The following is a 26,305-nucleotide window of genomic DNA, read 5'->3' as shown; positions in this document are numbered from 1 at the left end:
AGTCTGCTAATACCCAGGTCCGCAGAGAGTGCCTGTGAAACCAATGCATCCATTTAGCAGAACAACTTGTCCTCCTAGTTGGGTCCTGCATGTGGCTCATTAGGGTAATTACTGGTGAATTAAGGCAGCTTGGCTCAGCGCTCGGGCTGCGGGTGTTCGGGCTCCCCTGCTGGCAGGCAGCAGGTGTAAATGAACAAGATCTGTCAAAAAGGCTGATGACCCTCTTAATTCACAGCAGCAAACTGGGGACAGAGGTAGTGCAGCAAGTTTAATAATTGATATTTACTTGGAAAGGTTAATGGCAGCAGTGATGCTTCTAATTTGCTTGCCCGTGCAAGACCTTGTCAGGTCAAATTGTCTCAATTTGTTACCGTGGGTGTAGGTGTAGTTTGCCTTTAATGAAATTGGGAGCAAAGAAACAGGTGGTGTGGGGAGCAGACTGTAACTCAAGCAAAAGAGCAAAAGGTTGGAGTCTGGTAGTAAGTGGGGTGAGTCTGCACTAACTTTAAACACCTGGCTTTTCAGTCCTTTTGTGTCATTCTGGTGAACATTTGCACTTAGGAAGGTGAAAGGATTTGGAATGGTGTAATTTGTTTTTCCTTTAATGTGTGGCTGTCTGGGAGCCTTTTAGGTCAAAAGTGCAATCATTTTGACAGGCTTTGATGTGCTCCTAGGTGGAAGCATTAGGGTTATGGATCAGAAACCAGAAAGCTACAGAATTCAATGAGTATTTCTTTGCCATGTTTAGGGAAATTGTAACTCTGTCCTGTAGTAGTTAAGTGGTTCCTATTTCAGGGAGAAACAAAGCACCTGCTGTGTCTGGAAGCTTTGAAATTGGCAGGTTGGATACTTTACATCCAGGAATTTCAGAAGAGCTGGTTGATGACTGGGAACCATTGTAGAAAGATCCAGATGATGAAAGAAAGTTGGTGTGCCAGTGTTTTTGGAAAGGCTGTAATTAATGGGCTGCTACCATTTGTCCTGTTGATTTGGCATCAGTGCTCAGCAAGATAATGGGATAGCTGAGTTATGTTTAATAAAGACCTAAACCAGAATAAAATAAGCCAATGAAAATTATTTAATGTACTTAGGAAAAAAAATCAAATTTACCTAATCATGTGTGGGATGAAAATTCTGATGGGCATTAGGCACAGTATTGATGTAGTACAGTTACAGTTCTGTGCTGGATGTGGTTGGCTTTTCTGTTACAAGAATAGGAAATGTGGATACCATATGAGGAATTTCAAGTGGGTTATCTCCTGCCTTTCATACCTGATGCTGGTTGGAAACAGTTCTAGCAGATTCCATCAGGGATTACCTCTAAATGCTGTGCTGTTTGAACATTTTGATGTGGGAGTGAAAACGAAAAATCAGTCCTGATAAAAGTTGGAAAGCTGGTCTAGGATGGACGAGACAGGACAGTGATGCTGAGAGTAGTTGTGTGGTGAGGTGGCTATGAGTAAATTTGCACTTCAGTGTGCTGGAGTTTAACAGACTTATTTTCAGGAAGATTGCATACAGATGAGGTGTGAAGTGGCAGAAAGGCATTCAGAGTGAGGACTTCAGCAAGAGTGCATTTCTGATTTGAACATGAGGTTGATACTCTCCTTGTCTTCTGCTATACAGGCTTCTATAGGGCTGTTTACTCCAGACTGGATGAGTACTGGAGCTCATTCTCTATATAGTATCCTGAATGCTCTATTAAAATATTAATGGGCTGTGGGGCACTTAGCTGGCAGTGATGTCAACATCCATGGCAGTGTGGTGCTGATCACTGTGCTCCCCAGGCTTAGCTTGCAGTGCCTGCGTCGCGGCAGCATTCCCACTGAGCACAGTTTCCTGTGCTGCACTGCTAAGGCTGCTTGAACCTACTGGGGTTATATCAGAGCACCACGAGCAAAGCCTGCTAGCTACTGAGACTGCACTGAAATAGGACAGAAAGAAACAAGGGGATTTTATTGCCATTAAAAGTACCAATTTGTACAAGCCGACATTTTAAATAGTGTAATTTAAATGGAACCAAACTGATATGAATAGAACCTATTAATAAATTAAACACTTCTTTCCACCCAATATTTCACAAGGGAATTAGCAGAATAATTTGTTAGTAAATGAGCCCAGGAATGAAGCTGTGAATGACACATCTATCCTATCCTTCTCCTCCCCCTTGTAACACTCTGCAGATGAGAGCAGAAATTTCAAACACTGGCGCCTCTCACTTACAGGCAAATGTGGCTTGGAGTGAAGGAAGAAGGATGAGTTAGTAGTTAGAGAACCAGCCTTGAGTGGAAGAGTGAATTTGCTCTGCTTCTCCTTTTGTGTGTTATCTCAAAAGTCCCTTGTGGTGTGTAAGCACCTGGCCACTGTGCAGTATGGACCTCTCAGTGAGGTCCTGAAGGTGGCATGGAGGCACATCTCCGGACTAGGGACTGGAGACCTTGCCGTTGGGTCAGTGGTGGCCTGGCAGCAAGTGGCAGTACTGAAATACCAGTGCCATGGTTGAGGTTTACAGGTACTAAAGAGAGAAGGGCATTTGTCTGCTTCTCTCTCATGTTAGGCCCTAGGATGTTTGTGCAGCCTTGCCTGCTTCCAGGAGTGCTAAAAGCACCACTTCTCTCTGGTGTTAGAGAAGAGCAATATGAACACGGTGATGCAGCACAACTGCAGGGGAGCCCTGTGCGTTGAAAGCGTGCTCTCCGCCATGCTGTGGGCTAGGAGTGAAACGTTGACTAAACCACTGTTGGCAACCTTGGGAACAGGTGGCAGAGCAGTGCTTGAAAATCTCCTTTCTCCCCCTCCTTCTTCTCCTTCTAGATGAAGGTCCCTACAAGCAGAAGTGGCAGAAATAGTGAGGAAGACAGCATCAGGGAGGCCACAAGCTCTCAACGGAGCAGCTCAAGGGACCGTCTCAGTGATGTAAGTACCATTGAGGAGAAAGCATCGCTTCATTGCCGCAATTCCCGCTGCTGACATGGCTTTTCATAAATCTTGCTGAACAAATGTTGGCATCCAGAGGTCACTGTGTAATAACTTTTTTTTATGTCATGATTGAGTGTTATGGCATAAGTGGTTGAGCTGCCTCGCAAACACTATAATCATGGTGCAAATAATATGATAAGCGGAAGATCAGAGATGGGAAAACAGAATGGAATTGTTATTCCTTGGGGATAAATGGCTCGATGCTTTGTTTTGTTTTCTCAGAGAAGTTGTGTTAAAAAGCTTTTTACAGTGTCTTTGGGTTTAGCTGCTGCACGTAATCACGTAGTTTGGGTGCAGAGTCAGTTCATTTAATTTTATGCTTCCTGCCTTCAAGATACGAGAGAGTTTGGGGGGGAAGCTGTCTTTTCTCTTAGGGAATTTGATGATACGTTGAGTGAAATGTTATGATAAAACAAAAGCAAACGGTGCCTTGGTGTGTAAACACACAAATGGGCTTTTGAGTCACCAAGAAATCAATGGCAGTGCTGGGATAATTTTATATGAAGGCTTTTTGTGTTAGCAATTAGCATTTCGCCTTCATTAAAACATGATTTTTTACTAATTAGGACCTTTCCCGTTAGGAGAGATTTAAATGAAGAACAATAATCAAACGCTGGCACGAGCATGTCTGAAATATTAAATTTGCCATTTCAATGGCAAGCCACAGAAATCCCAGAGCGAGTGGTTTTCATGTTGAGTTCTATTAATGTAAAATATGCTTCATAACTAAAACCTGTCACAGAAAACGGCTCACACCAGCTAAATTCAATTGGACAGTTAATTTAGCTTTAAAATTGAAAACACTACCTCCGCTTCAGGATGCAAAAGGAAGAGGGGGGGGGAAGCCTTTGATAAGTGTAATGTATTTGCTATTAAGGCTTTCAGAGCCCATTCTACAGGAGGAGAAGGGAGGAAAAAAAAGGGGGGAAAATGGCTCCCACAAATGTGTTTAAAAGCTGAAAGTATTTATTAAAAATGTCAGCAGAAAAGTGCTTTTGGCAGATTAAAGCGGGATTCGGCTTGACAGCTCTGACAGGGAAATGTGACGAGGGAAAATTCTCTCTACATGTTTGGAGTGTGAATGGGGCGCAGTAAACAGCCGACGCGGTGGGAGGAAGAGAAATACAACGTGGCCTGGGATCCGCTTCCAGGACCCAGAACCCACGCCCTGCCGTGAGCGGGGGGGTCCCACTGGACAAAGTCCCTTGCTGCGGGGCGTCTCTGGCTGTGTTATTAGTCGATAATGATCGTCATTTTATATACACACATATTAATGCAGTGCTCTCCTCCCCCTTCCCTTGGCTGCTCTTGACAGGTACGTGGCAGGGGCGGCTGGCAGCGTTGCTGTGCCATGACATGGGGCCTCGGGAGAGAACTAACGTATTCAGACGTAGCGATTAGCTGAGGTCAAAGCGTTAAGTGGGCTTGGAGACTTTTCTTGTTAAGCCGATGCACTTCCAGGTTTTTTTTTTTCCCCTCCTCCTTTCCCTTTGCCCCCAAAGTTGCAGGCTGAGCCTGCAGGAACTGAGTCCGAGTGCCTAATTGCGGCAAAATCTTCAAAGCGAATTGAGCAGGCAGTGAAATTCAGTAGGAAAGAGTCACTCCTTTCTTTCTTGCGAGTCGATGGGGACATCTGGGCAGTGCCTGCAGGCCGGAGCGTACTTCAGAGCTTTAGTGAAGCTGACCTGGCAACCCATTGCAAATGAGAATTTTTCGAATTAGTAATTAAACAGTTTGAAAAGTAAGGTTCATGAATCACAGACTGCTCTGCGTTCATCATTGACGAGCGCAATTTAGCTTTAATTATGTCTAACGCTTCCTCGCCTACTAGTAAATGTTCTGTAGTCTATTTAGTGACTCTCAGAAAGTCTTGGAAAGTCCCGTGGGTGCAGTCGGGTGGTTCTCCCCATTTGTGTGCAGAGGAATAAGGCGCCAGACTTGGTCTTTTTGTGGAGAGGGAATGGGGAAGGGAAGAGAAGACAACGACACGTTCGCGAGTGTTCATTCCCGCAGACTTCTCTGTCCGGCCGCGCCTGCTCCCTGGATGGCTCAGAAGCTGTGCTTACCAGCACGCTGCTTAAATAGAGGGTGTGCAGCTGAACTGATGGAACCTCTTCTATGCGGCACCGAGGATTAAAGGGGCACGGGACAGTAGGGATGTTAAGGGAAGGCAGGGACTTTTTCCCCCTTGTGGTTGGCAGTTAAAAATGGAGGCTGTAGCTGAGGGCTGTGCTGCGCTGGTCTTCTGTCCTGACGGATGCTGTGTGGCAGGAGGCACCTGGGCTGTTTCTCCCTCTCCCTCAAATAGCTCCCCTGCTGTTTCTTGGTGCATTTGGCCTTCAGCATTAGTTTTTGTGCTGCTTTTCCCTCCCCATCTCTTTGCCCATTAACTTGGGTGAACAATGGGATAAATGAGGCAGGAGGCGGCAGGTTTGGCTGCTGTAGGGCAGGGGCAGCACACAGCAGGTGTGATGGGAAATAGGCGTATGGAAGTGAGGGCTGTAGCATTCAGTGCTGCCACCTTAGGAGCACTGGAGTCCTCCCTCTGGCCTCATTGTCAGTCCCCATTTAGAAGGCACTATTATGAACAGCTTAGCTCCTCTGTGTGATTTGTTTCTTTAGGTGACTTGTTCAATGGGGTGCCAGCAAGTTGTTCTTTATTTACATTAACGCATGTCATTAGTCTCTAATGGACCATGAAGTCAAGAGGTGGCCTGGTCTGTCATGAAATAATTGCACTCTAAAGAAAACTGAAGAAAATGATTGATTATGTCTTGCACACACACACACAACCATCGGTCAGTCCACGACAAAACCCAGAATGTTTTTCGGCTTCTTTGCCACAATGAAAGTCCCATGGGCAGAGAGTGCTACAACTTCGTAGCAGGACAGCAGTTGTCTGTGTTGTATAGTTCTTCTTTCCAGACATTACACTGAGCACCATTTATTATGGGTCAGTGGGGGAAAAAACACTTATTATGATTTAGTGAAATCATCCCTGGCTGCAGAGGTTTGATTTGTTGAGGCTTGTCTCTTCATTTGGATGATGAAACTCTGCAGCAGAAAGACGAAGTGTTTTAGCCCATGTTCACAGAGCAGGTAGTGTGGTGTGAGGAAGAGGGAATGGGAATTTGTCACCGTTCCCAGTGTTAATGTAAAATTTCCTTAACACCTCCTCCAAAGCTGACACCCCTATTACACATGTACTCTCAGGTCTTCTACAACCAACACAGAGTCAACAGCCTTTCTTCAAAATGGGATTTTCCTCTGCTGTCTTTCATAGGAAGGTAATTGGAAGTTGCCGGAGAATTAAGAGCCAGATAAGCCATATTACTGTTTTGTTGTGTTGACCCAAGTAAAAGTGGAAGGTTTGGGCATTTTGTTTTGGTTTCCCCCCATGTTCCATAATTGTCCTAATCTTTTCTGATGTCCTGAACAGTCCAAAAACCCACACAGAGCCTTGTATAATGGCTTGGGAAAAAAAAGGGTTTTATCTTTTTCTTGACCCATCAGCTTAAGAACTGCCTGCTTTTTAATGGATTTTCTCCCTCACTAAATTGAATGGATCGTCCCTCATTATCATTTAAATAGAAGCCTCACTCCCTGTGAACATGGAAAATTTGAATGTGGTAGTAGAGCTGTGATAATTTGAAATATTCGGGAGGTGGGGGCAAAGAGGGGGAGCAGGCGGCAGAGTGCAGAATTGCTGAATGTAATTGTCATGGATTCTCAATTTTGTTGCCACAAGATGGGAAAATAGACTAATAATTGTCTTCCAACCCTAGTAGAATAGTTGCCCTAGTTAGCTGAAGCTAACACTCTAATTGTCATGGGGGCACAGAGATGAATGAGGATGTATGCAGGGCACAGCCAGGGCTAAATTGAGTGATATACTAAGGCAAAGAGCAAATTGGCAATTATTGGCCCAGCTGAAAAGGTTGGCAGGTGTGCTGCTTTCTCACGAGCCCTTAGGGGGAAATTGGAAATATAAAATATCGACCATAAATACTGGCTGATTAGGAAATATGTTGCAAGAGGTGCTGGCCACTTAAGAGTCAAAACTCTCCTTTTCAAGGGATTGGCTTCAGCTGTGCATAAAACTACCACTCACTGCTACTAAGTTCTTCAGAGCTTTCTCTTCTCATCCTCCATCCCCCAGACTGCCTTTTCTAATTTTCCATAAGCTTATCCTCATATGTTTGTTTTTTCTTTAAATATAATACAGGAAAAGCAGTCTTTTAGGAAATGCAGAGATTTTCCTCTGTCAAACTGTTGTTTGATAAGTGATTAGCATATTCTATAGGCTAGATTCAAAATTCTGTGGTAGATGAATACGAAATAACTTCTGTGATTTCTAATTCAAACAGTTCACTGTGATCTGCTTTGCTTTGTGTGCCATCACAGGCGCTGTCTCCCCCTTTCCTCTTACTTTCTGTACCATGCTTCCCCTCCTGGGGCAAAGGGATTAAAGCAGCAGCGGGGTACAAAGCTGCAGGTCTGTTACATGTGCCTCAGGCTGAAGTACCTTGCCAGAAGCATGATCAAATGAGCCTCTGAAGTGAGAATTAGACCACAGCCACATCACAGGTCCGTTTTTATCTACTTTGCAAACTTTGGCACATGTGGGATGTCTGCTTTTGGCACCAGGCAGGGCAGTGGTGGGACAGCAGAGCTGGGTATGTGTCAGACCAGACACACATTGGTGTGATAGTCAGAGATGATAGTGCCTTGAAGGAGGTTTTGCTGAAGGCCTGATATAGCAACATAAGGACTGCAAACTCTTTGTGGTATCTGCTGTCCGTTGTTCCCAGTGTATGATGCACTAGAGTCAGATTCCCAGTTTGAAGAGTGGAGTAACAGCATCAGAGAGTTTAGGAAAAGAAAGGTAGCAACAAGATTGTTCTAAGACCCTTCCTCGCACCATGAGACTTGGGGAAACTGATTTGAACAGACACACTAGGACTATGAAACTGTTTGCGTCACCTTCTTCTGGGGGCAAAACCTCACATCCCTTTGGCATGCTGTCTGCTTGTGGTTTTGTGTTCCTCAAAATACCAAACGCTTCCATGAAAACTGCTGCAGCAGAAGTTAAGAGCAAAGTTGTAATGACTTGCTTGAAGCTTCAGGGGAGCATAAGTAGGAAAGAACAAAGTCTGGAGAAATCTAAGTGAGGTCAGTGAGGGACGATGATGGTATGAATGGGAGCAGCACTTGGGCATGTTTCATGTGTTCCAGAAACATGAGGTCTTTTCATATTGTCCCTGGCTTGATGTATGTGGTTCATTTGTCCTGGTCAGCAGCCACATTTCCTTCTGCTGTCTTATGGCCATCAGCTGTAGGAAACTAAGTGTCTTGGTTAGAAGCTGGTTTGTAGCTTATCAGGGCAGTTACAGAGCTTTAGACCTTGTGTAGTTTGATATCTTTTTACTGAATTGATTTTGTAGGATTTCAAGCATAATCCCTTCTTTTTATCCAACCCAATAAAACAAGTGAATTAAAGAAAGAACACATTCAAGTTTTGCAAGACATCCAAAATCATCCATCATGTATTGTGGTTATCTTGTCAGGTCCTAGTTTGTAATCTAAGTGAACGTCAGATGCACTCTGTGACCTTTGCCAGATCAATTGAACTCATTGTATTAACAGACAGGAGTGTGACTATGGAATTAATTGTGTTAAGAGACTCCTTGTTAAGGTCGGGGATATCTTCTGCCCTTGGCCCTTTTTGCCCTCCTCTCCACTTACTCTTCTTGCTTCAAGACATTTGAGTTCTAGAAGAGACTTTTTTTGGAAAGGAAACACTTGATTTCTCTGGTGTTCAAAGCTGAACCAATATCTTGTTGTTGAATGTTCTCTAAATGGATTAGGAGCCAAGATTCCTTGTGCCTTGGTCCTCTCTGACTGCAGGGTTGAGCTACATGAGAAACAGTGGAGGACAGGTACAGCTGAGGTGAGTTTTTGTCCTGAACAAATACTGTAAAGCATCATTAAAAAGTCTCTAGATGTCATTATCCATAACTGCTGAGTGATAAGCAGTTGATTCAGACTTGTGGCTAATTGGCCTGTGATTCAACAGGGCAAGACGAGGCACCACATAGGAGCTGGGAAATCTGCTTCAGTTCCCTCCTCTGCTGGGGATTCCTTGGCTGACACTGAGCATACCTAAGTATTTCTCTGCCTGAGTTCCCACAGTAACATGGGGGTGACATTAATAATCAGTTGGAGGCGCTTTTGGGGTAATGTCCCCTGCTCGAAACAGCTGTGCCAAGAACTGACAGGGAGCTAACCAAAGTGGCACGTTTCAGAAAAGCTGGAATGAACTCTTGGCATTTAGGTCTTCTAGACAAAGAGGTAAGAAATTAATACTCAAAAGAGCTAAATTTTGACTGTGCTGCTACAACCTGCTTTTGTCCAGTCTCATTGTCGTTAATTCCTATATCAAGGAAGCAAAAGATCTAAGCTGAAACTTACCTAACTCAACTGAAAGTGGAAAGTGGGGAACTGGCTTGAGGTGCCCTCTTACCTCCATTATTACTGGGTATTAAAGCCCCTCCTCTTCTCTTTCTAGTTCAATAAATAACCCAATGGCTTTAAGAAACCAAGCAGAGGATTTCTTGATTTCTTTTGCATCTCAAGAACAGTGGCTGGCCATGCTTTTATTTGTACAAGGGAAATAACTTTTCCTGTCAATTTAATAGTCTTGGAAAACCTGCTGCAGGTTATTGTCATGATTTTCTGTTCTGAATTGCAATCGAGGTGCTTATTGGGAATAAAGGAAGAAATCTTCTAAATGCAATTGCGGGTTGCAGCGTAACTCAAACTCTCAAGGACATTGGAGGGGGAACAGTAGAGTCTTTCAGCAGTAGGATTTTGTCTTTGATGCCAAAAAAGGTGTAGGGTTTTTTTTATAACCAGTGTAATTAACACAAGAGCTATCCCAGGGTAGAAATAATTCACTCTATGACATAACTGAAATGTCTTGTCTCTGCTGTCTGGTTTTGTTTTTAACCTTGGGCTTAAAAGGAACCAAAAATCATTAGTTGTAAAAGAGCACATCATCTGCAAAATATTATAAGCCATTTATCTCTCTGCACAAATGCCATCGAGCACTCTAGTTCCACTTAGGCGTCATTAAATGCGCAGACCACACTCGCTTTGCTCCTAACTGGCAACAGTCTCCTGTAGAAACCCAAGGTATTGCAGACAGTGCTGAAAGGGGCATGAGAGGCACAAAAACTGGTGCCCAAGCCAGACAGAGAGGGCCCCTGCTCTCCCAGAGGGTCTGCTCAGGATTGCTTCATGTTGCAGCTGCAGCCAAAGGCAGCAGCATCTGCAAGCTTGGCATAGATGTGTCCACCACCATGGCTTTACCAGAGGGCTGGCAGGCTGTGCCCACTGGCCCCTGCCTGCTCTGAGCAGGCAGCACTTGGGTTGTATGAGCGCATTGCTGTTTCTCCTGCTGGGATAAGTTTTGCAGGTGGGAAGGGTCTGGGGAAGGCACAACAAGACAGCTACTCTTGGTCTGACTGCAGAGATGGCCAAGTGGGGTCACAGTCCTCTGACATTGAGGAGTTTGTTTGGCTGCACTTTTCCTGCTGGCAGTGCTTTCTTCAGACAGTGTTTGAAGGTTAGAACAGAGCTTACTTGCATGCTGGTGAGTTGGTTTGGGGTTTGGCCTTAGGTGAACCAAAGCTACTTAGGCAGGTGCTGTGCTGGTCAGTGAATGTGGCTAGCTGGGTACCGCAGTAACCTCACTGCTTCGGGTTCAGACCAGGATAAAATTGACCAAAATATCAAACAGACTCTTCTGAGAATAAGAATTGTGACAGCCCTCTATGTAAGTGCTCCTATCCTGTAAATAAGAGCCTCTGAAAGTCATGCCAGCTGAAGATTTGCCCCAGTAACTGCTCTTGCCAGACACACACTCATTCATAGTCAGAGAAGGTTCCTTCATCTTTGGGTAGAAGCCAAGTTAAACTTCCCACTAAGATTTCTTACATCTGCAGCCACAATTGATTACTTTTCTCATTATTTGATCTTGCTATAGAGACATGGGGATTGAGCTATCTTTTTATCAACCCCCAAAGATATTTTTTTTGTCCTTAGGAGCATCCATCACAGTTGCATGCAGATGATTCTGCTCCCGCACTCATAGCTGACACTAGTTGGGACTTTCAAAGTTTCTACGTGTGGCAGTTGGTATGGATTTTCCTACAGGGCCTGCAGTGTTCCCAGCTAACCAAGAGAGCAATAGTGGTTTGTTAGATGTGCGGGGAAATGCATACAAACATTGCTCTGGAGAGTGTGGGGCATGGCTGTGCATAAACCTAATTCTTGGGAAGGATTTTATGAGTTCAATCCAAAGCATTTGCCAGTTACTAACTTTATATGGGAGATAAAATTCTGGGGAGGAAAGAAAACCCCACCCATTTCCCCCCTGGTTTCCAGGAACTACAATGTTAAAACCTGTAAGGGAGGAAGAAGTTGCTCCCTCAGATGTGAAAAATGCCAGAGTAAATTGCCATTCAGTTCTAATTATTTCTGATGTAATACTTTTATTTGGCAACTGTTTTTATTGCTTTCTACTCAGTGTTTTTAAATCAGTGGTCTGCAGATTCCTGAGGTTTTTGGACAGCTTGGGATGCCTCAAAGTTATCTAAGAAAAGCAGATCTGTTGTTAGCATGTTTTGAATTTGCTGTCCGAGGGGCTGCTCCATCCCATAAAAATATTTTGGACAAGCACAAGACTCAAAAGGCTGAAAATAACTGTTGGAGTGAAAATGCTCTGAGAGGCTGTTTCCCTAGAGAGGAGCTTCTAATGAAACCTTGTTTCTGTTTTTGGTTCTTATTTCCAGTTTGTTAGACCTTGTCAGTCTTTGTTAAATCCGAGTTGATGGGGCAGGGGGGAAGAGTGAGAACTGCCACCCAGTCTCCTTTCCTCCTCCCCTCTCTTCAAGCAGGTAATTTGCCCTCTCATTTCTGTGTGTAGTTGGGGTGAACTGCCTGCTATCCAGAGTGTCAGACCAGATAATTGCATTCAGCTGTTCAACATGCTTATGTAGATAGCAGGATATTGTTATTAACCTTTTTTCTATGCAAGGCTGATTCCATGGCTTGTTTGGGGGGGTTAAAAAAAGTATTTAGAAGGAGGGATAGGCTTGTCTTAGTGTCTCAAAACCAGAGATAAATGCTGCTGCCCTTCGTGAGACCATTCTGCAGCTTTATTTCTGGGCTGTATATATTAAGGAGATTTATAAATAGCTCCCTGCTTTTTTTTTTAGTGTTTGAAGGCAGAGGCCAAGTCAGTATGCAAAAGGGACAAGTTAAATGCTGCTAGTGGTATGGTATTGTTATCTCAGGCTTCCCTGTGAAAGCTGCCCCTTTGCAGCAGAGCAGAGGTCTCCTACATCAAGACAGAGGTGTAGGCATGGCATGCCCAGGATGGGGACTGACACCCAGTCATACAGTGGCTGCCGACCTGTGAAGAGCTGTGCCACAGCTTTCCTTCTGTCTGGCACCCTGGTTTCTGTGCCAGCTGGTGAGAGTTCGTGGGGAGCCCTCCATCCTCCGCTTAATTGTAGAGCTTTGCTGTTGTCTCCTCTTCGTTTTGGAAACATTCCTCCACGAGTACTTGGCTGCCAAATTGCTTCTCTGGTGTCTAGGGCAGTTGCAGGATGGTGGCACATGGCATGCATGAGCAAACCAGCAAGACAATTGAGTCTTTCATTGAGTGCAGGAGTCTGGAAAAGTTTTTGTGTGTAGCGAGATACCTTCTGATCAAAAGGTTTGCAAGCTGCTAGTACAATGGAACTGTTATCTGACTGGTGGAAAATTGCAAGTATTTGCAGTAGCCTGCAATCAGTTGGCATCAATCTCTCTGGGGGTATTGTGCTGTCGTGGTCATCTTGTAACATGATAACTTCTGGCACAGCTGCACAAAGACGAAGAGTCCTCAAGATCAACCTGCAGCGGTTTGGTATTTTAGTCCAGGCTTTGGTACCCACTAGAACATCAGTCTTGGAAACAGGACTGCTAAGACTCCCTGATTCTTGTTTAATAAAAGCCATGTAGTGCAGGCATCATGATTATAAATCACTGTTGGAAATTGGCCTGCAGAGTACTTGCTGGGTCATGTGGTGTTGTATGCCACTGCTGTTCCTGGCTTCTTTTTAATTTCCGAAAAGAAGGCATATAGCAGGAGCTGGAGATAGAGGTGGAATTCATTTAGCTGCTTCGAAACAGCCCTTGCCAGTGAAAACAGCAGCTTGACAGCCTTGGGTCGTAGAGAGGGGAAGGGATCCAAGTGACTGGAGATGGTGTAATGAAAAGGAAAAGAACCAAATGATTTGGCAGCCTGTGAAAGAGGTAAGGATGTGGTAGAGAAAGGAGCAGGAGGAGCTGAAACGAAAGGCAGGAGTAAACAATGTAATTTAGCTTATTCAAAAGGGACAGAATGCTTATTAAAGCTCTGAGAGATGATAAATTAGTGCTTTGCTGCTATTGTTTCAGATAGAGTTGTCATATGGTAATACTGCAGCAGTGAAGACTGGAGGCTCACAAACCCATGGAGGGGAATGGAAAGTGGAATGTATGGTTACATAATTCAAAGTTGGAGTTGATGAGGCAAAATGTTCCTGCCTGTTTCAGGAGAGCATCCTTACGCATGCATTCTGTTCCTTGGCAGCCCCTGGGCCGGCTCAGAGTGCCTGCTCTGCTGCTGCAGAGCTTTTACAGTAGCTGGGAGGTGCTGTTCAAGCCCTGCTTGAGCTTATGAAACCCTCGTCTGAACTAGCCCCAGAGCCCTCCCCTGGAAATGTTCTTTTGCTGTTACTCCTGTGGCAGCACACAAAATGTCAGAGGATCCATTCAGGCTCTCTGGTTGTGAAGTTTTCCCCGAAGGAATCCTGGGCTGGGGGAGGGAATCGCAAAGTGATTCTTATCTTACCTTACACAGACTCTCTTGCATTACTTACTGTGGCATATTGTTTCCTCCCACAGAGTTCTGCTCAATCGCTTTCAGGAAGAGGCTACTCCGTAAGTCATTTTACAGCTAATTCTTTCACTTCTGTTGATGTTGATTGCAGAGGTTTCCACTACCTGTTGCATATCCACTGCCATGAAAGAAATGCAGAACGTGAGAAATAGGGTTAGCCAACAGCACTGAAATGCACCTGGCAGGGGACAGCTCTAACATGTGAGTTCACCTTAAGAGACTGGGGCCTTCTTCAGTTTGATTTTTAAACTTACAGGGGAGGGGGGCTTGGTGTGTTCTTTATTTCCATGGTAGATTTCAGCTAGATAGTCACTTGCTGAGAACAAAAATACCCGAGCGAGGAGAGTTTTCAACACCAGTGGGAGATGCTTCCTCTCCTCACTCCCCCCCTCACAGAGGTTTTCATTTGTGTATTAAAGACTGGAATTACAGTTAAAATGGCTCTCTCTAAGAAGAATTGTGACCCTTACAGTGTGAACAGAAAAAAGTCAATATTCTCTTATTTACAAGCTCTGAGTTATAAACCAAATTCCCTTGCTCTCTGAAGAGGGTGCTGCTGGTGTTTCCTCACAGGGGTACTGTAGGTGCCAGTGTTTTAGGGCTGCTCTTCCAGGGCCAGGACACGTCTGCATGTGTATACAGTGATGCCTAACTGACCACTTCTGTCTACACCTACCTGGTATGTGTAATAATGGCATCTCTTGATGGAGAGGTGGTGTAATTGTTTATTTTGGGTACCTTTGCTGCTCAGCTCTCCAGAAAGGCAGACACACAGACCTTACTGTGTGTTTTAATGAGGAAATAGGAGGGAGTGTGAGTGGCTTAGCAATGTCAACATGAAAATTCCTAGAATCCCATTATATCCTACTCTCTTAACAATTGTAGATATCTGTTATTGTACTGTGAGTGTTCAGTCAGTAAGTCCTATATACCTTCATTGCTAGGGCAAAGGTTGTAGGTGAAGGTATATGCAAATCTGAAGGAGAATGTCTCGGCCCAGCTGTTCCTGCCTCCACTTGCTGACAATAATTGCCGCCTGCACAATTTCTGCCATGGTGAAGTTTTACCTTCTAGGTGGATAGTCCTAAACTTTGTTTCTTGCTATGAGTTGTGACTTCACATAGATCAGAACAAGGCTGGATTCTATGTACTTCAGGAAGTCGATGTGGAGACCTGGTACCCATTTTTGTTTTTGCAATAATCCCACGAATTATTTTCTTTCAGTCCTTTATGTAGTGTGTTTAGAGTTGTGTGATGGAACTGTGAGCTCCTGCCCAGTGCTCTGCACACAGAGAACAAGCTGCTAGACAGTGTAGAATTTGTGGGCTGATTTCATAGAGACACTGTCTCATATTATCAGAAATTCATAATCCAAGACTAAGTATATTTTAACCTTGAAGCCATTACAAAATAACAAATGACTTAAGGAGTTTTAATGAAATCATGTCACAGATTTTTAGACAGTAATGACATGTCTCCCAAGTATTCTCCTGCCTAAACCTTTCCAGAATCCCAGGTGAGTATCATTACTTAATTCACTGAGTGATGAGGAATGTGTGCTCTAGGGCCAGCTGAGTGCTGCTTCCCATACACACGAACAGTTTGCTTCACTGAAGCTTCTGAAGGCAGATGCTGTATCTCCTATTTGTCTAAAATGCCATGCATGCCCGTGGCACCACATAAATAATAATGAATCATCTTCACAGATTTTATGATTGAGGGCATAGTTTGGGAATTAAACAATTTCCCACTGGCTATAACATAGGTTGTGAAATTTTAATGGAAAAAGGCCAAAGAATTCTTTTTAGAGTCTCAAGGCAAATAAATCACAGGATTGTTTTCCTCTGTTGCTGGCTGTTAAGAAACTTAGTTTTGTCTCTCAGAGAAATAGTGTTGTGAAAATGTCTAGCTCCTTCTCTGTGCATGTGTGGGGACAAGGTTCTTTTATTTAGCCAACCCATAACTTCTCAGGGGAGGTAAGGGTTTTCTGTGTGCTGAGGCAGTATTTGGAGACCAGGAGTAGTGTGAGCTGGGGTTGCTTTTCCTTATGGGTTGTCATTTTCCCTATTAAACTGCCTTCTGCTTCACTGTGTACCAGCTGTTGAGGCTGACCGCTTCCCTTAAAGCTCCGATGCTGCTCTAAATTGATTTAGCATAAGGCAGAGCCTATCACTTCCAGCACTTCCAGATCTCACTGACCCAAACCTGCTGATTCTCCCAGGTGGTAGAGAGATGTTCAAACCACCAGTTCAAGGCAGCTGGCCCCAAACCAGGGATCGTCTGTAAGATCTTGTAGCGGGTTTCATTTTCGCATGAAAGCAGCAGTAGCTGCAACACTGAAGTCAGTATTTCGTCTCTGCCCATGTTTACATCAAATAGGTTGTTTGGTAGACAGGGTGAAAGCATGATAAAAAGTAGTGCTAGCAGGAGGCAGGATGGAGACACCATTCTTCTGTCAAGTGCTCCTCCTGCTATCTGTGCACTGCTCGTGTTGTGGAAGGCTGTCACTTGTGGAGCGATTCTATATATCATGACTCGGCAGCAGAGTTGTTGTAGTGGGTTTCACAAGCAGCTGTTTAAATACCACAAACTACTTTGTGCATGTTCACTTTTAATTAGCTCATTTTGAATCTGCACGCTTCACCATTCGCTTGCTCCAGCCCTCCTGGCAGAGATGGTTGCTTTCAGAAACGTTTGTGGCAACTGCACGTTGTAAGGAAATGTGCATTCCAAAGGAAATGTGCACTTGCAAAATAAGGGCCTGGAGTAACAAGCCAAGGGTCAGCTCATCCAGCTGGGATCCACAGAATCACAGAACAGTAGGGGTTGAAAGGGATCTCCAGAAATCATCTAGTCTAACCCCCCCTTGCTAAAGCAGGTTCACCTAGAACAGGTTCCATGGGAATGTTTCCAGGTGGGTTTTGAAAGTCTCCAGAGGAAACTCCACCAACCTTTCTGGGCAGCCTGTCCTAGCACTCCAGCACACTCCAAGTGGGGAAAAAACCCAAATCAGGAAATCACTCATGTCCAACATTCAGACTCTAGGACTAGGGTTAAGAAGAAAACTAAATGCACCTAAATAATAACAACTCCTGAGTGCTCAGTATTCAAACAACTTCATTTTGTTCATGTTTTCCGTGGAATTTTAGGTGCCTAAATAAGGACTGCACTTGGAATAACTGAATTTCTGGGCTCCCTGCAGTTATCACACAACATCTGGTTAGCTTCAGCTGCACCTAGATTTAAACCATAGCACCAAGACTGGTGTTAGCGGTGACCTGGCACATGGTCTAGCTGCATGTATCACAGACAAAATTTCTTCTAGATCTATTTCCCAAACTAAAACTTTCAATGGCATGCACGTTTATTTGGATAACAGGAGACACATCTCTGTCTGTGCTCTTTCTGCAAGCTCCTTATCTCATCAGTAGCATGTGTTTCATATCCTTATCTCATTAAATGTATACTTCCTCTGTGCTGAGAAACAGAATGCTAGTTTGTTTGTGGAGGTTAATAGCTTATTCCCTTTATGACTTGATGGTTGCATACGTGTGATAAACTACTCTAGCCATTTGTCACACTTCCTGCACACACAAATGAGATCACTGGTTTTAGTCAGGAAGGTCTGCCTGTCCTCTCAGCAGACAAACCAGATTTTTCTTCTTTGGTAACAGGATGAGAGGCCTGTCTGCTTGAAAATGCAGTGATTTGTTTAAAAAATCATCAGAGAATTAGAAATTAGATGGCTGCTGAGGTCTGGGGAGAGAGACTTGGCGGAGGCTGGTGGATGAGAAGCTCAACATGAGCTGTCAGTGTGCTCTTTTAGCCCAGAAAGCCAGCCAGATCCTGGGCTGCAGCAAGACAAGTGTGGCCAGCATGTTGAGGGAGGTGATTCTCTCCATCTACTCCACTCTAGTGAGACCTCACCTGGAGTACTGCATCCATTTTTGGAGCCCCTATTACAGGAAAGATACACACATGCTGGAGTGAGTCCAGAGAAGGGCCATGAGGATGATCAGAGGGCAGGAGCTGCACTCTGATGGAGACAGGCTGAGAGAGTTGGGGCTGTTCAGTCTGGAGAAAGCTCTTGTGGGCTTTCAGTATCTGAAGAAACACTACAGGAAAGCTGGAGAGGGACTTTTTAGGATGTCAGGTAGTGATAGGACTAGGGAGAAGGGAGCAAAACCAGACGTGTGTAGATTCAGACTGGATGTTAGGAAAAAGTTCTTCACCGTGAAGGTGATGAGACACCAGAACAGGTTGCCCAGGGAGGTGGTGGAAGCCTCATCCCTGCAGATCTTTAAGGCCATGCTGGATGAGGCTCTGAGCAACCTGATCTAGTGTGAGGTGTCTCTGCCCATGGCAGGGGGCTTGGAACTGGATGGTTCTTGAGGTCTCTTCCAGCCTTGACAATTCTATGATTCCACACATCACTGAGGTTTATCCATCCTGTGGACCATTTAACAAATTTATTTCTGATAGTTAAGTCAATTTAGGACCTATCATAGTTAGAAAGCAGTTAGATGAACATAAAATCAGTGCATACATTTTGTTATTAACAGCCAAAAAATTGCAATTGCTTATAAGGTTGAGCACATCAGATAGACAAACCCAAGCTGTAGCTGAACTCGACTCAGTTTTGTAGAGCATAGAACTGGGAATATGTGGTAGCCTAAAAAAAATAAACAGAAAGCCTCTTCCAATAAGTTCTGTAGTTTATTTATAGAGCATCTGTGCAGCTGTTCCTCATCTGAAATGGAAGGGGCTAAAATGTGGGAGTGAATAAAAGAATAAACTTGAAAGCATATGACAAATAGATAGCCAGTGAGCCATCCTGTCAGAGCTTACCTTGGAACAAGAGTGCAGGAAGATGGGATGTCTTTGCTTTTATTTGTTCTTAGAAGAGTTTTCTTTTTAATAAAAACAGTAACATACTCTTGGCAACAGAGAAAGCTGATTTTTGCTCTGAGCTTCTGTAAAATATCAAAGTCTTTGCAGCCCAGTCAAATCCCTGGCAGCTCATCAAATTCTGTTGATTTTACATCTTCCTTGTTGAGCTCCGGAAACCAGCGTCTCAGATAGCTCATGGATGGAAAGGAACGTGCAGAACACCATAAGGCTTGCAGAGACACTTGGGTCATCCAGATTCAGCTCAGAGCTATCTGCAACCCTCATTCCTTCTGTCTGGTGCTGTAATCTGAGGATGATAATCCAGTTACCCAGATGAAGCTGGAAGCTGGGGTGTACAGGCAAGCAGTGGTAGGTTTTGAGCACCCTGAGCCCTGCTGTGCTGTCTGCCTGTAAGACAGTCTGCTCCTTCCTCACTTTCAAATTCTTTCTGATTTTCAGAACTGTCTCCTGTTGCTAGCGATGATCTTTACAGCCATCCAGGAATCCTCTCCCATGCTGTGTGCTTGATGTTGCTGTACACTGGGCTGTCACCTAATGCAGCTGCCTGTGACCACCTTACCCCACTCTGATCTTTTTAGCTTGTATCAGTGAGCGCACTGGCTGAGACAGCAAGTGCTAAGCTGTAATTGACCTGATGTATGGCATGGAGGTAGTGTGCAGCACAAGCAGCTCTGTGGGAAAGAGGACAGACATGAATGAATGTAAAGAGCTAGGAGCTGTTGACTCTTTGAGGGTTTATATACCCTCATATACCCTGTAAAGCTCTTTTCATGGCCTGTTTTAGTTTTGTGCCAGCTCAGTGCAGTTCTGTGAAACCCTGAAACAGATGGTCCCTGCTAAGGAGGCTGCTTCCACACCAGCAATCCTGGGTGCACGCACAGGCAGGTTCACCGTTTCGGTGTAATGGTTACAGAAGCTCGCTGAAGCTCATGCCAGCAGCATTCCCTTATCCGCCTTCTGCTTCAAGGATGCTCTTGTGCACTTCAGCTGGAGACCAAGTTGCCAGACTGGGAAAAGCACCTTCCACAGCATCTTCTCTGTACTGTGCTTGAGTCAGTACCACTTCCCACACAGGACATGGTCTGGGACCCCAGGTGATGATTACACACTTTGCCATCATTGAGTTTCTTGTGGAGAAACTGGTGTCCACCTAATGATCAAGCAAATGATGGCTCTGAAGCATACACATACTTCTGTTTGGGAATTCTTGAGTGGGCTTCAGCTCATGGGTGTGGAGGCATGCTTGGTGACCAGTGGCAAACTGGAATTGTAACTAATGGGGTTTCTCCACCTGCTGATTTCTCCTGCACTAATGAAAAATCTCTCTTCTGTAGGTAGCTAACATTGCTTAGCTGGGCTGGAAAATTCATTGCATTTTAGGACCTTTGATAAATTAGCATTTTCCTCTGCCAAAAATCAATATTGGAAATGGGGCTTTTGTTATAAATCTGAAACTCCTTGAGCTGGAGCCAGAGTTAAATGATAAAAGTGAATTTAATACGTATTTTTTACAATAGTGTGCCTGTGGGCTGGCAACATGAGCAAGACTTCCTGGACAAGATTTATGAATAGGGCAGTAATAATTCCAAAATAAGTATCAATCTCATTTTGCCATGCTGCCAGGTATGAAAGAGGGACTATAATTGTCTTTTTCTTCTGGACAAGTGAAAAAAAAAGGCAGATAGGTCCCCTTCAGGTGGAGCAATACTCTGTCTTCTTTGGAGACAGCTACTCAGATAGGGAAGAGAAAATGGAGTACAATAAAGTGATGTGGCCTGTGAGAGCAATGACAGCAGAAAGGATTGCAAAATACAGAAGGAAAAAAATAGGTAGTAAAAACATCAATAGTTTTGAAAGTTCTCCCTCTAGGACAGCAGGAATTTTGGAGAGGCAGGAATATAATGGTGGGTGTCAATCCAAAGTATTTAACTTCTGCTGGTTTTCTTTTCATGTGTTCCTAAATAGCCTCACTTTGCAAGAGCTATCCCCGTGCTTGAATGTACCTGGACAAGCTGAGGCCACTGAATAAATAAATAGCTTGTTTGCTTTGAGTGCCATGTGGGATGGAGCCAAGCTGCTGTAAGCCATTCTGAGAGCTGTCCCCTTGACTCCAGAGGCTCTCCCACAACCCGTGAGCTCAAATGCTGTGGAGTAATTAGTGCATATATTATTCCAGATCCATGGGAGCTCTTGAGGGTTTTTGAACTGTCCCATGAAAAGCGTAAGCAGAAGTACAAACATAAATAAACCACATACTTCAGCTTTACAAATACTGAAGTCCATGAACTTCCTTGCAGCACATTTTCCTTTAGAAGTTCCCTTTTCCTAAAGTCTGTTTCTTCTTAGATGACCTCTGCTTTTAATTAGGATGAAAAGGCCCATAAATTTTTGCTCATCTCCACAGCCATAAGTAAGCACAAAGGGTCCTGTCTGGCTGAATTTCAGTCTGTCTGAACTGGTGGCCTTGGCAGAGAGGCTGCCTAGGAGGCTCCCAGCACAGCCGTACCAGCAGTGGTGCCCCTTTGTCCCTAGGCAGGAGCAGGATGGAATGAGGCTGATTTCCATCAGCTCCCCAGCTGCAGGGGAAGTGCAGCCAGCTGACATTGTGAGCTCTTGTGAGCCCCTTGAGGGATGGGGCATATGACTTCTGTGTGATTTTTGCCCACATTTTTAATCTCCTCTGCCATTGCCCTTGGCTCAGGGCAGGGGGAGGGGAACAGAGCTGTAATCTGACTAGAAAGCCACTATTGTTTTACAGACATCCCCCCGAATTCCCAGTGCTCCCAGGCTTTTGGGGCAGGATAACCTCACTGCCACTGACCTTGCACGCTAAAATGAAGAGTTGTCCTAAATCCATCTTGAATTCACCAGCCTGGAAAGGATTACATCCTACTAAAGAGAAGAAGCTTTAAGAATATCTGGTCTTTACTTCTGGACCTTTTTGATTAAGACTGTCCCTTTAAAAAAGTGTCCCTTTTGATGGAGCTTAACCCTGAGGCAGTAGGGTCATATATATGTTGTGCCTTGGTTTGCCTAGTAGGGCAAGGTGTTTGCTTGTCTGTCCCAACTCTTTTCACGTTGTTACCTCCTCTCATGACTCTAATCCATTGCCTTGCTTTAACTTTCCTTCCCTTGACCAAAAGCAACAAAAGGCTGATTAAATCTGACAGCTGATTAGAATCAGAGTTACTTACCTGGTGAGCACAGTGAACAGGGGTTAAGTGTGGGGCCTCTTGGGGGATTTGCTTTTGCTTTTTCTTTAATTCTCTAATAGTTCTGTGCAGTGAGACCTGGCATTGGCAGGGCTTTATAACTACAGAAGGGGTTAAGCCTGAGGGCTGCTGGGGAGTGCTGGTGTTTGTTGTGCTGAGTGCTGTGGTAGGTTCCTCAGAGGAAACTGATGGGGAGGAGGGAAACAGGGGTTCACGCTTTCTAGTTTTATCTCCTATCTCAAAAGGCCCTTGCAGAAACCTGCACCCAAAACCACGGAGAGTAAGGGGAGCAGCAGAGGAAATAACAGTGCTGCTAACTCAGAGTGCTGTTGTAGAAACAAAAGACAAACAACGTGGGTTTGTTTGCCCTAATAATAGGTGAACAAGAAAGTACCAGAAACAAAGGATCAAATGCATCAACCCTGCTTGTTATTTGTATTAGAGGACACTGTCCAGCATTGGAAAACATTCTAAGATTAAACTATTTAATTGTGTGCAGCTCAATGTGATCTTCTGTTGTAGAAGTTCTCAGGGACTGACTGTCAGTCCCCAAATGTGTGTTTGTTTTTTCCTCTCTGTTAAACTGCAATGAAATATTTCTAGAGGATGAGTTACTTGGATTGATGATGAACCTAGTCACTGCAAATCTAGTGGTGAACATAGTCACTGCACTGGGTGAGGAGGTTTTCTGTAGCTTGATGGTCTTTACTCAGTTTCATCACTTGAATTTATTTCCCTTGTTTCTTATTTTCTTCTTTTTTTTTTCTTTAACTGGAATGTGCTTTTGAGAACTAAAAGCAGCTACTCAATTTCTTCCCTGTCTTAACAGCAGGCAAAGATGCAAGTTTAATTTAACAAAACAACAGATGCAGTCCTAACTCAGATCTCACACCAAAGAAAGTTTTTGCTAAAGGTGTGGTGGCTCTGCTGCAAAAACTGCAAAAGAGGGGGAGATGTGCTGTAGGGTGAGGTTTCTCTCCTTCTCACTTCACGTTTCAGGATGGCTGCTAAGATGTAAATATACTTGGGCAAGCAGTTGCATCTGCAGTGGGAAGGCAGCGCTCCTCCCTTCCCAAGGGGTGAGAGAACAGAGAAGTGGCACAGTGCTTGCCTCTGAAGGAGCCCAGGGTTCCTGAGCTGCTTGCTGAAAGAGGAGAAGCATTGTTGAAGAGACCGAATGTCTCATCTGCAGTGTCTGCCTTGCTGGAAGATGTGCATTCAGATGGAAACCCCGGTCAGCCATGTGAAATGTTCCTTACACAGGGTCAGTGTTTTCACTTCCCCCTGTCTAGTGTTTCAGCACCACAGTGCCTTGTGGTCAGCCCCAGCCCCAGTCATGGTGAGTGACTTGTAACATTTCAGAAAGGTGATTTTTCTCCTATTTATAGCAAATAAACAAATGAAACTGTAAGAGGCTTCTCCTTACACAGTGCAGGACAACCAACTGCAATTCTGGAGAGCCAAGGAATGCAGGGCAAGGGCAGAAAGGTAAATAAATCTGTTGAGCTTAGTTTGTGTGTGAGACACCAATGATGCAGGATTGGGAGGCCTTTGCTATGCCATTTGGCAACTGGTAAGGCCAAGAACTCTCTGCCTTTTTTTTTCCTGCTCTTTATTTTTTTGAGTAGCTTTAGAAGAGGCAGTGGTGTAATTCTGAAACTCAGGCCTTGCCATGCCCCAGAGTTGGTTGTTGTAGGTCTTGTTTTAAAAACTGTTGACCAAAGAGACTAATTTCAGGGAGACATTTCTAGCTTCCAGTTCAGAATACCCCACGGTTCAGCTCAGTTTCCAAGGGATTGTAGCTGTTCTCTCATTTTTCAGCTCATCACAGGTCAAGAACTCAAAGGCGCCAGGGTTCAGTAAAACAACTGTTCATCAGACTGAGCTCTGCTTTGTTTCTGTGGGAATTGTCTGCTTCTGTAGCACCTTTTGGTTTCATTACTCTTTAAAAAAGTTTGGTTTACTAACTTGCTCTTGGAACAGATGCAACCACCAAAGCTGCTTTTTAATTAGCCCTGTGGTTCATCCGGTGTGTCTGCGCTAACGTCTCGGCTGTACGATGTGCTTCCAATGAAAGGGAACAGTCTGCCATAGAGTCTTGTAACCTTGAGGTCAGTCTTGAGCTCAAAATTGCTTTTGATTATGGTGTTAGTAGGTGTCTCAAAAAAAAAAATCCAGCAAGCACTAGTGGTCCTTAGCTGGTGCTGCAGCGTTGCACACTCAAATGACATCCCAGCTAGGTTTTAACAGTTAACTGCTTTGCCTAGAGTTTCTTTCCACGTGCGTCACCCTGCTCCTGGTTGTGAGCATTCAGAGATTTGCAACCAGAAGGATGGAAAATTGGCATACAGCTACATCACTGTGGACATGTCTGCAGTGGTTTCTACAGGAATGTAGCCTGATTCATACCTTTACTGTCTGTGTTTCATCCTCGTGCTGTATGATGGATAAGACTTTGTGTGTCTGGCCACTTACCGCCTGGGTCTGTAGTGTCCTGAGGAATTTTGTCTGATTAGTTCACCTCATGTGTAATCCAGAAAGCCTCATGATGTTGACTAGGCTGTGAGAAACATGCTAAGACTGTCTAGATGTTTGCAAACCTGAGTTTAGTTTTTAGACTGGTACTTTGCTGTCTGTGAGCAAAAAGAAGCTTTGTGATTCTCAGGTTTTCTGGGCATGGTCATACTAGCCGATGGAATAACTGGTGCTGCCCTGGGTATGGGCTAACTAAAGCAGGATGATTTTTGGACATACTGTAGCAATTAAAGTGCTGTAGATGAGGAATGGTATAGAATGCATAGTGTGCTTTTAGCTCGTGCAGCATCATGCTCAGACCAGTTGGTAACCATCAAAGGAAGGAGTGGTTACAAATAGCTAGAGCTGAGCGAGTGCGAACGTCACTGTGTTCTGTATGGTTTCACCCTATCTTCAGTTGCTGGACATGGTTTTTCCTCAGACTTTTTCTAAGTGAACTGATTTCCATTTTTCATCAGACCATTGTGACAGCTATTAAAACTCCAGAAGCCATGCCCTCTTGTGTGACCAAAGTCACCTGCCCTTCATTCTGCCACCTACATAATGACACCCAAAGGTGTCAGTGGGAGTAGTTTCTTACTCCCATTACTAGGCCATTGAGGCCCTAGGCAGCAGCAGCATAAACAGTTGAGAAGCTAAAACTTAATTACTAATAAAGAACCAAGAATTCACATTTTATTGTCAAAATCCCTTGTTTAAAAGGCTTTTCTCTCTAAGTATTCTTTGTAGCAAAGTACAGGCAGGTATTAACACAAGCATGGTTGTCAGGCTTGTGAACAAAGTTCGCTCAAACCTCCTCTTCCAGTTGGCAGAACACATTTCCTCGTTGTATTCATGTTGCTCCTCCAAAGCTGCTTAATAGCATCTAGGCCAAGCATAACACTGGTTTAAGAGAAAAAGAGCTTGGAGCATGAAGATTAGGATAGCACAGTGAAGATATCCCAGGCCACTAAGCACTGTGTAACTGGTAGGCATTGAGTTGCAGTGGGTGGAGTGTGGTCAAAGATGTTTTCCAAACATCTTTGCCTCCCCCTGAGGATTTGCTGTTCTCTGAAGAGCCCTCATCAGGTCATTTCTGGAGAGCTGGGGGAGAGAGCAGGGGAGAGTAGTAACTGGTGCCTTGAAGTCAAGAGTCAGTAATGCATACCACATGATGACCTAGACAGCCAATTTAACTGCGGCCAGCTTCCTGCTGAAGATTCATCTCTAAGAGCTTGTGAGAGCACTCGAGCAGGAAGCTGCGACTTCACCAAACGGTTTCGGTATCAGTTGTTATCTGTGGTCATTCCCCTCTACAGCTTGCGGCTAGCTTCTGGTTAGCAGAGAAAGACACTTTGAGCTGAGCTGGCATCAGTTCCCACCTACTTAATCAGTTAAGTTGTGAGCTGTGTGGTTAGCTCAAATCCCCTGGTTGCCTTGTGGATTGCCAGTGACAGGAAGGTGGAGATGTATTGAGTGGTTCAGACAGGAATAGCTTGGTTATCTGATGGTCACCCCAGAGACTGATAAAATTATGTGAGCTCTTTTCTGAGAAGATATCAGAAAAGCAGAAACTGTTGTCGCTAACCACCTGAAGAGTTTACAACGTCAAGGGAAATTCTGCTTATCTTAAAAGCTTCAAAACTGTTAACCTGTCTTCCCCACTGCAGACCACAGCAGTGCTTTAGACTCTCTG

At 44.4% G+C, this 26,305-nt stretch overlaps 1 protein-coding gene across 17 annotated transcripts in view; it reads left to right on the top strand.

Annotated features, from left to right (window-relative positions):
- FBRSL1 (fibrosin like 1) overlaps nt 1–26,305 on the top strand; it is a 585,865-nt gene that overhangs the window by 262,646 nt on the left and 296,914 nt on the right. For 16 of the 17 annotated variants that reach the window (XM_064168206.1, XM_064168202.1, XM_064168194.1 and 13 more), the window contains exons 3-4: nt 2,815–2,916; nt 13,978–14,013. In XM_064168206.1, the coding sequence (XP_064024276.1) occupies nt 2,815–2,916; nt 13,978–14,013 (138 nt within the window). The remainder of the gene's footprint in view (nt 1–2,814; nt 2,917–13,977; nt 14,014–26,305) is intronic. The other variant, XM_064168199.1, reaches the window with a different exon arrangement.

The sequence above is a fragment of the Pogoniulus pusillus genome, chromosome 30 (assembly GCF_015220805.1).
Source record: "Pogoniulus pusillus isolate bPogPus1 chromosome 30, bPogPus1.pri, whole genome shotgun sequence".
Taxonomy (NCBI): Eukaryota; Metazoa; Chordata; class Aves; order Piciformes; family Lybiidae; genus Pogoniulus; species Pogoniulus pusillus.
This window is presented reverse-complemented; position numbering and strand designations above follow the sequence as displayed.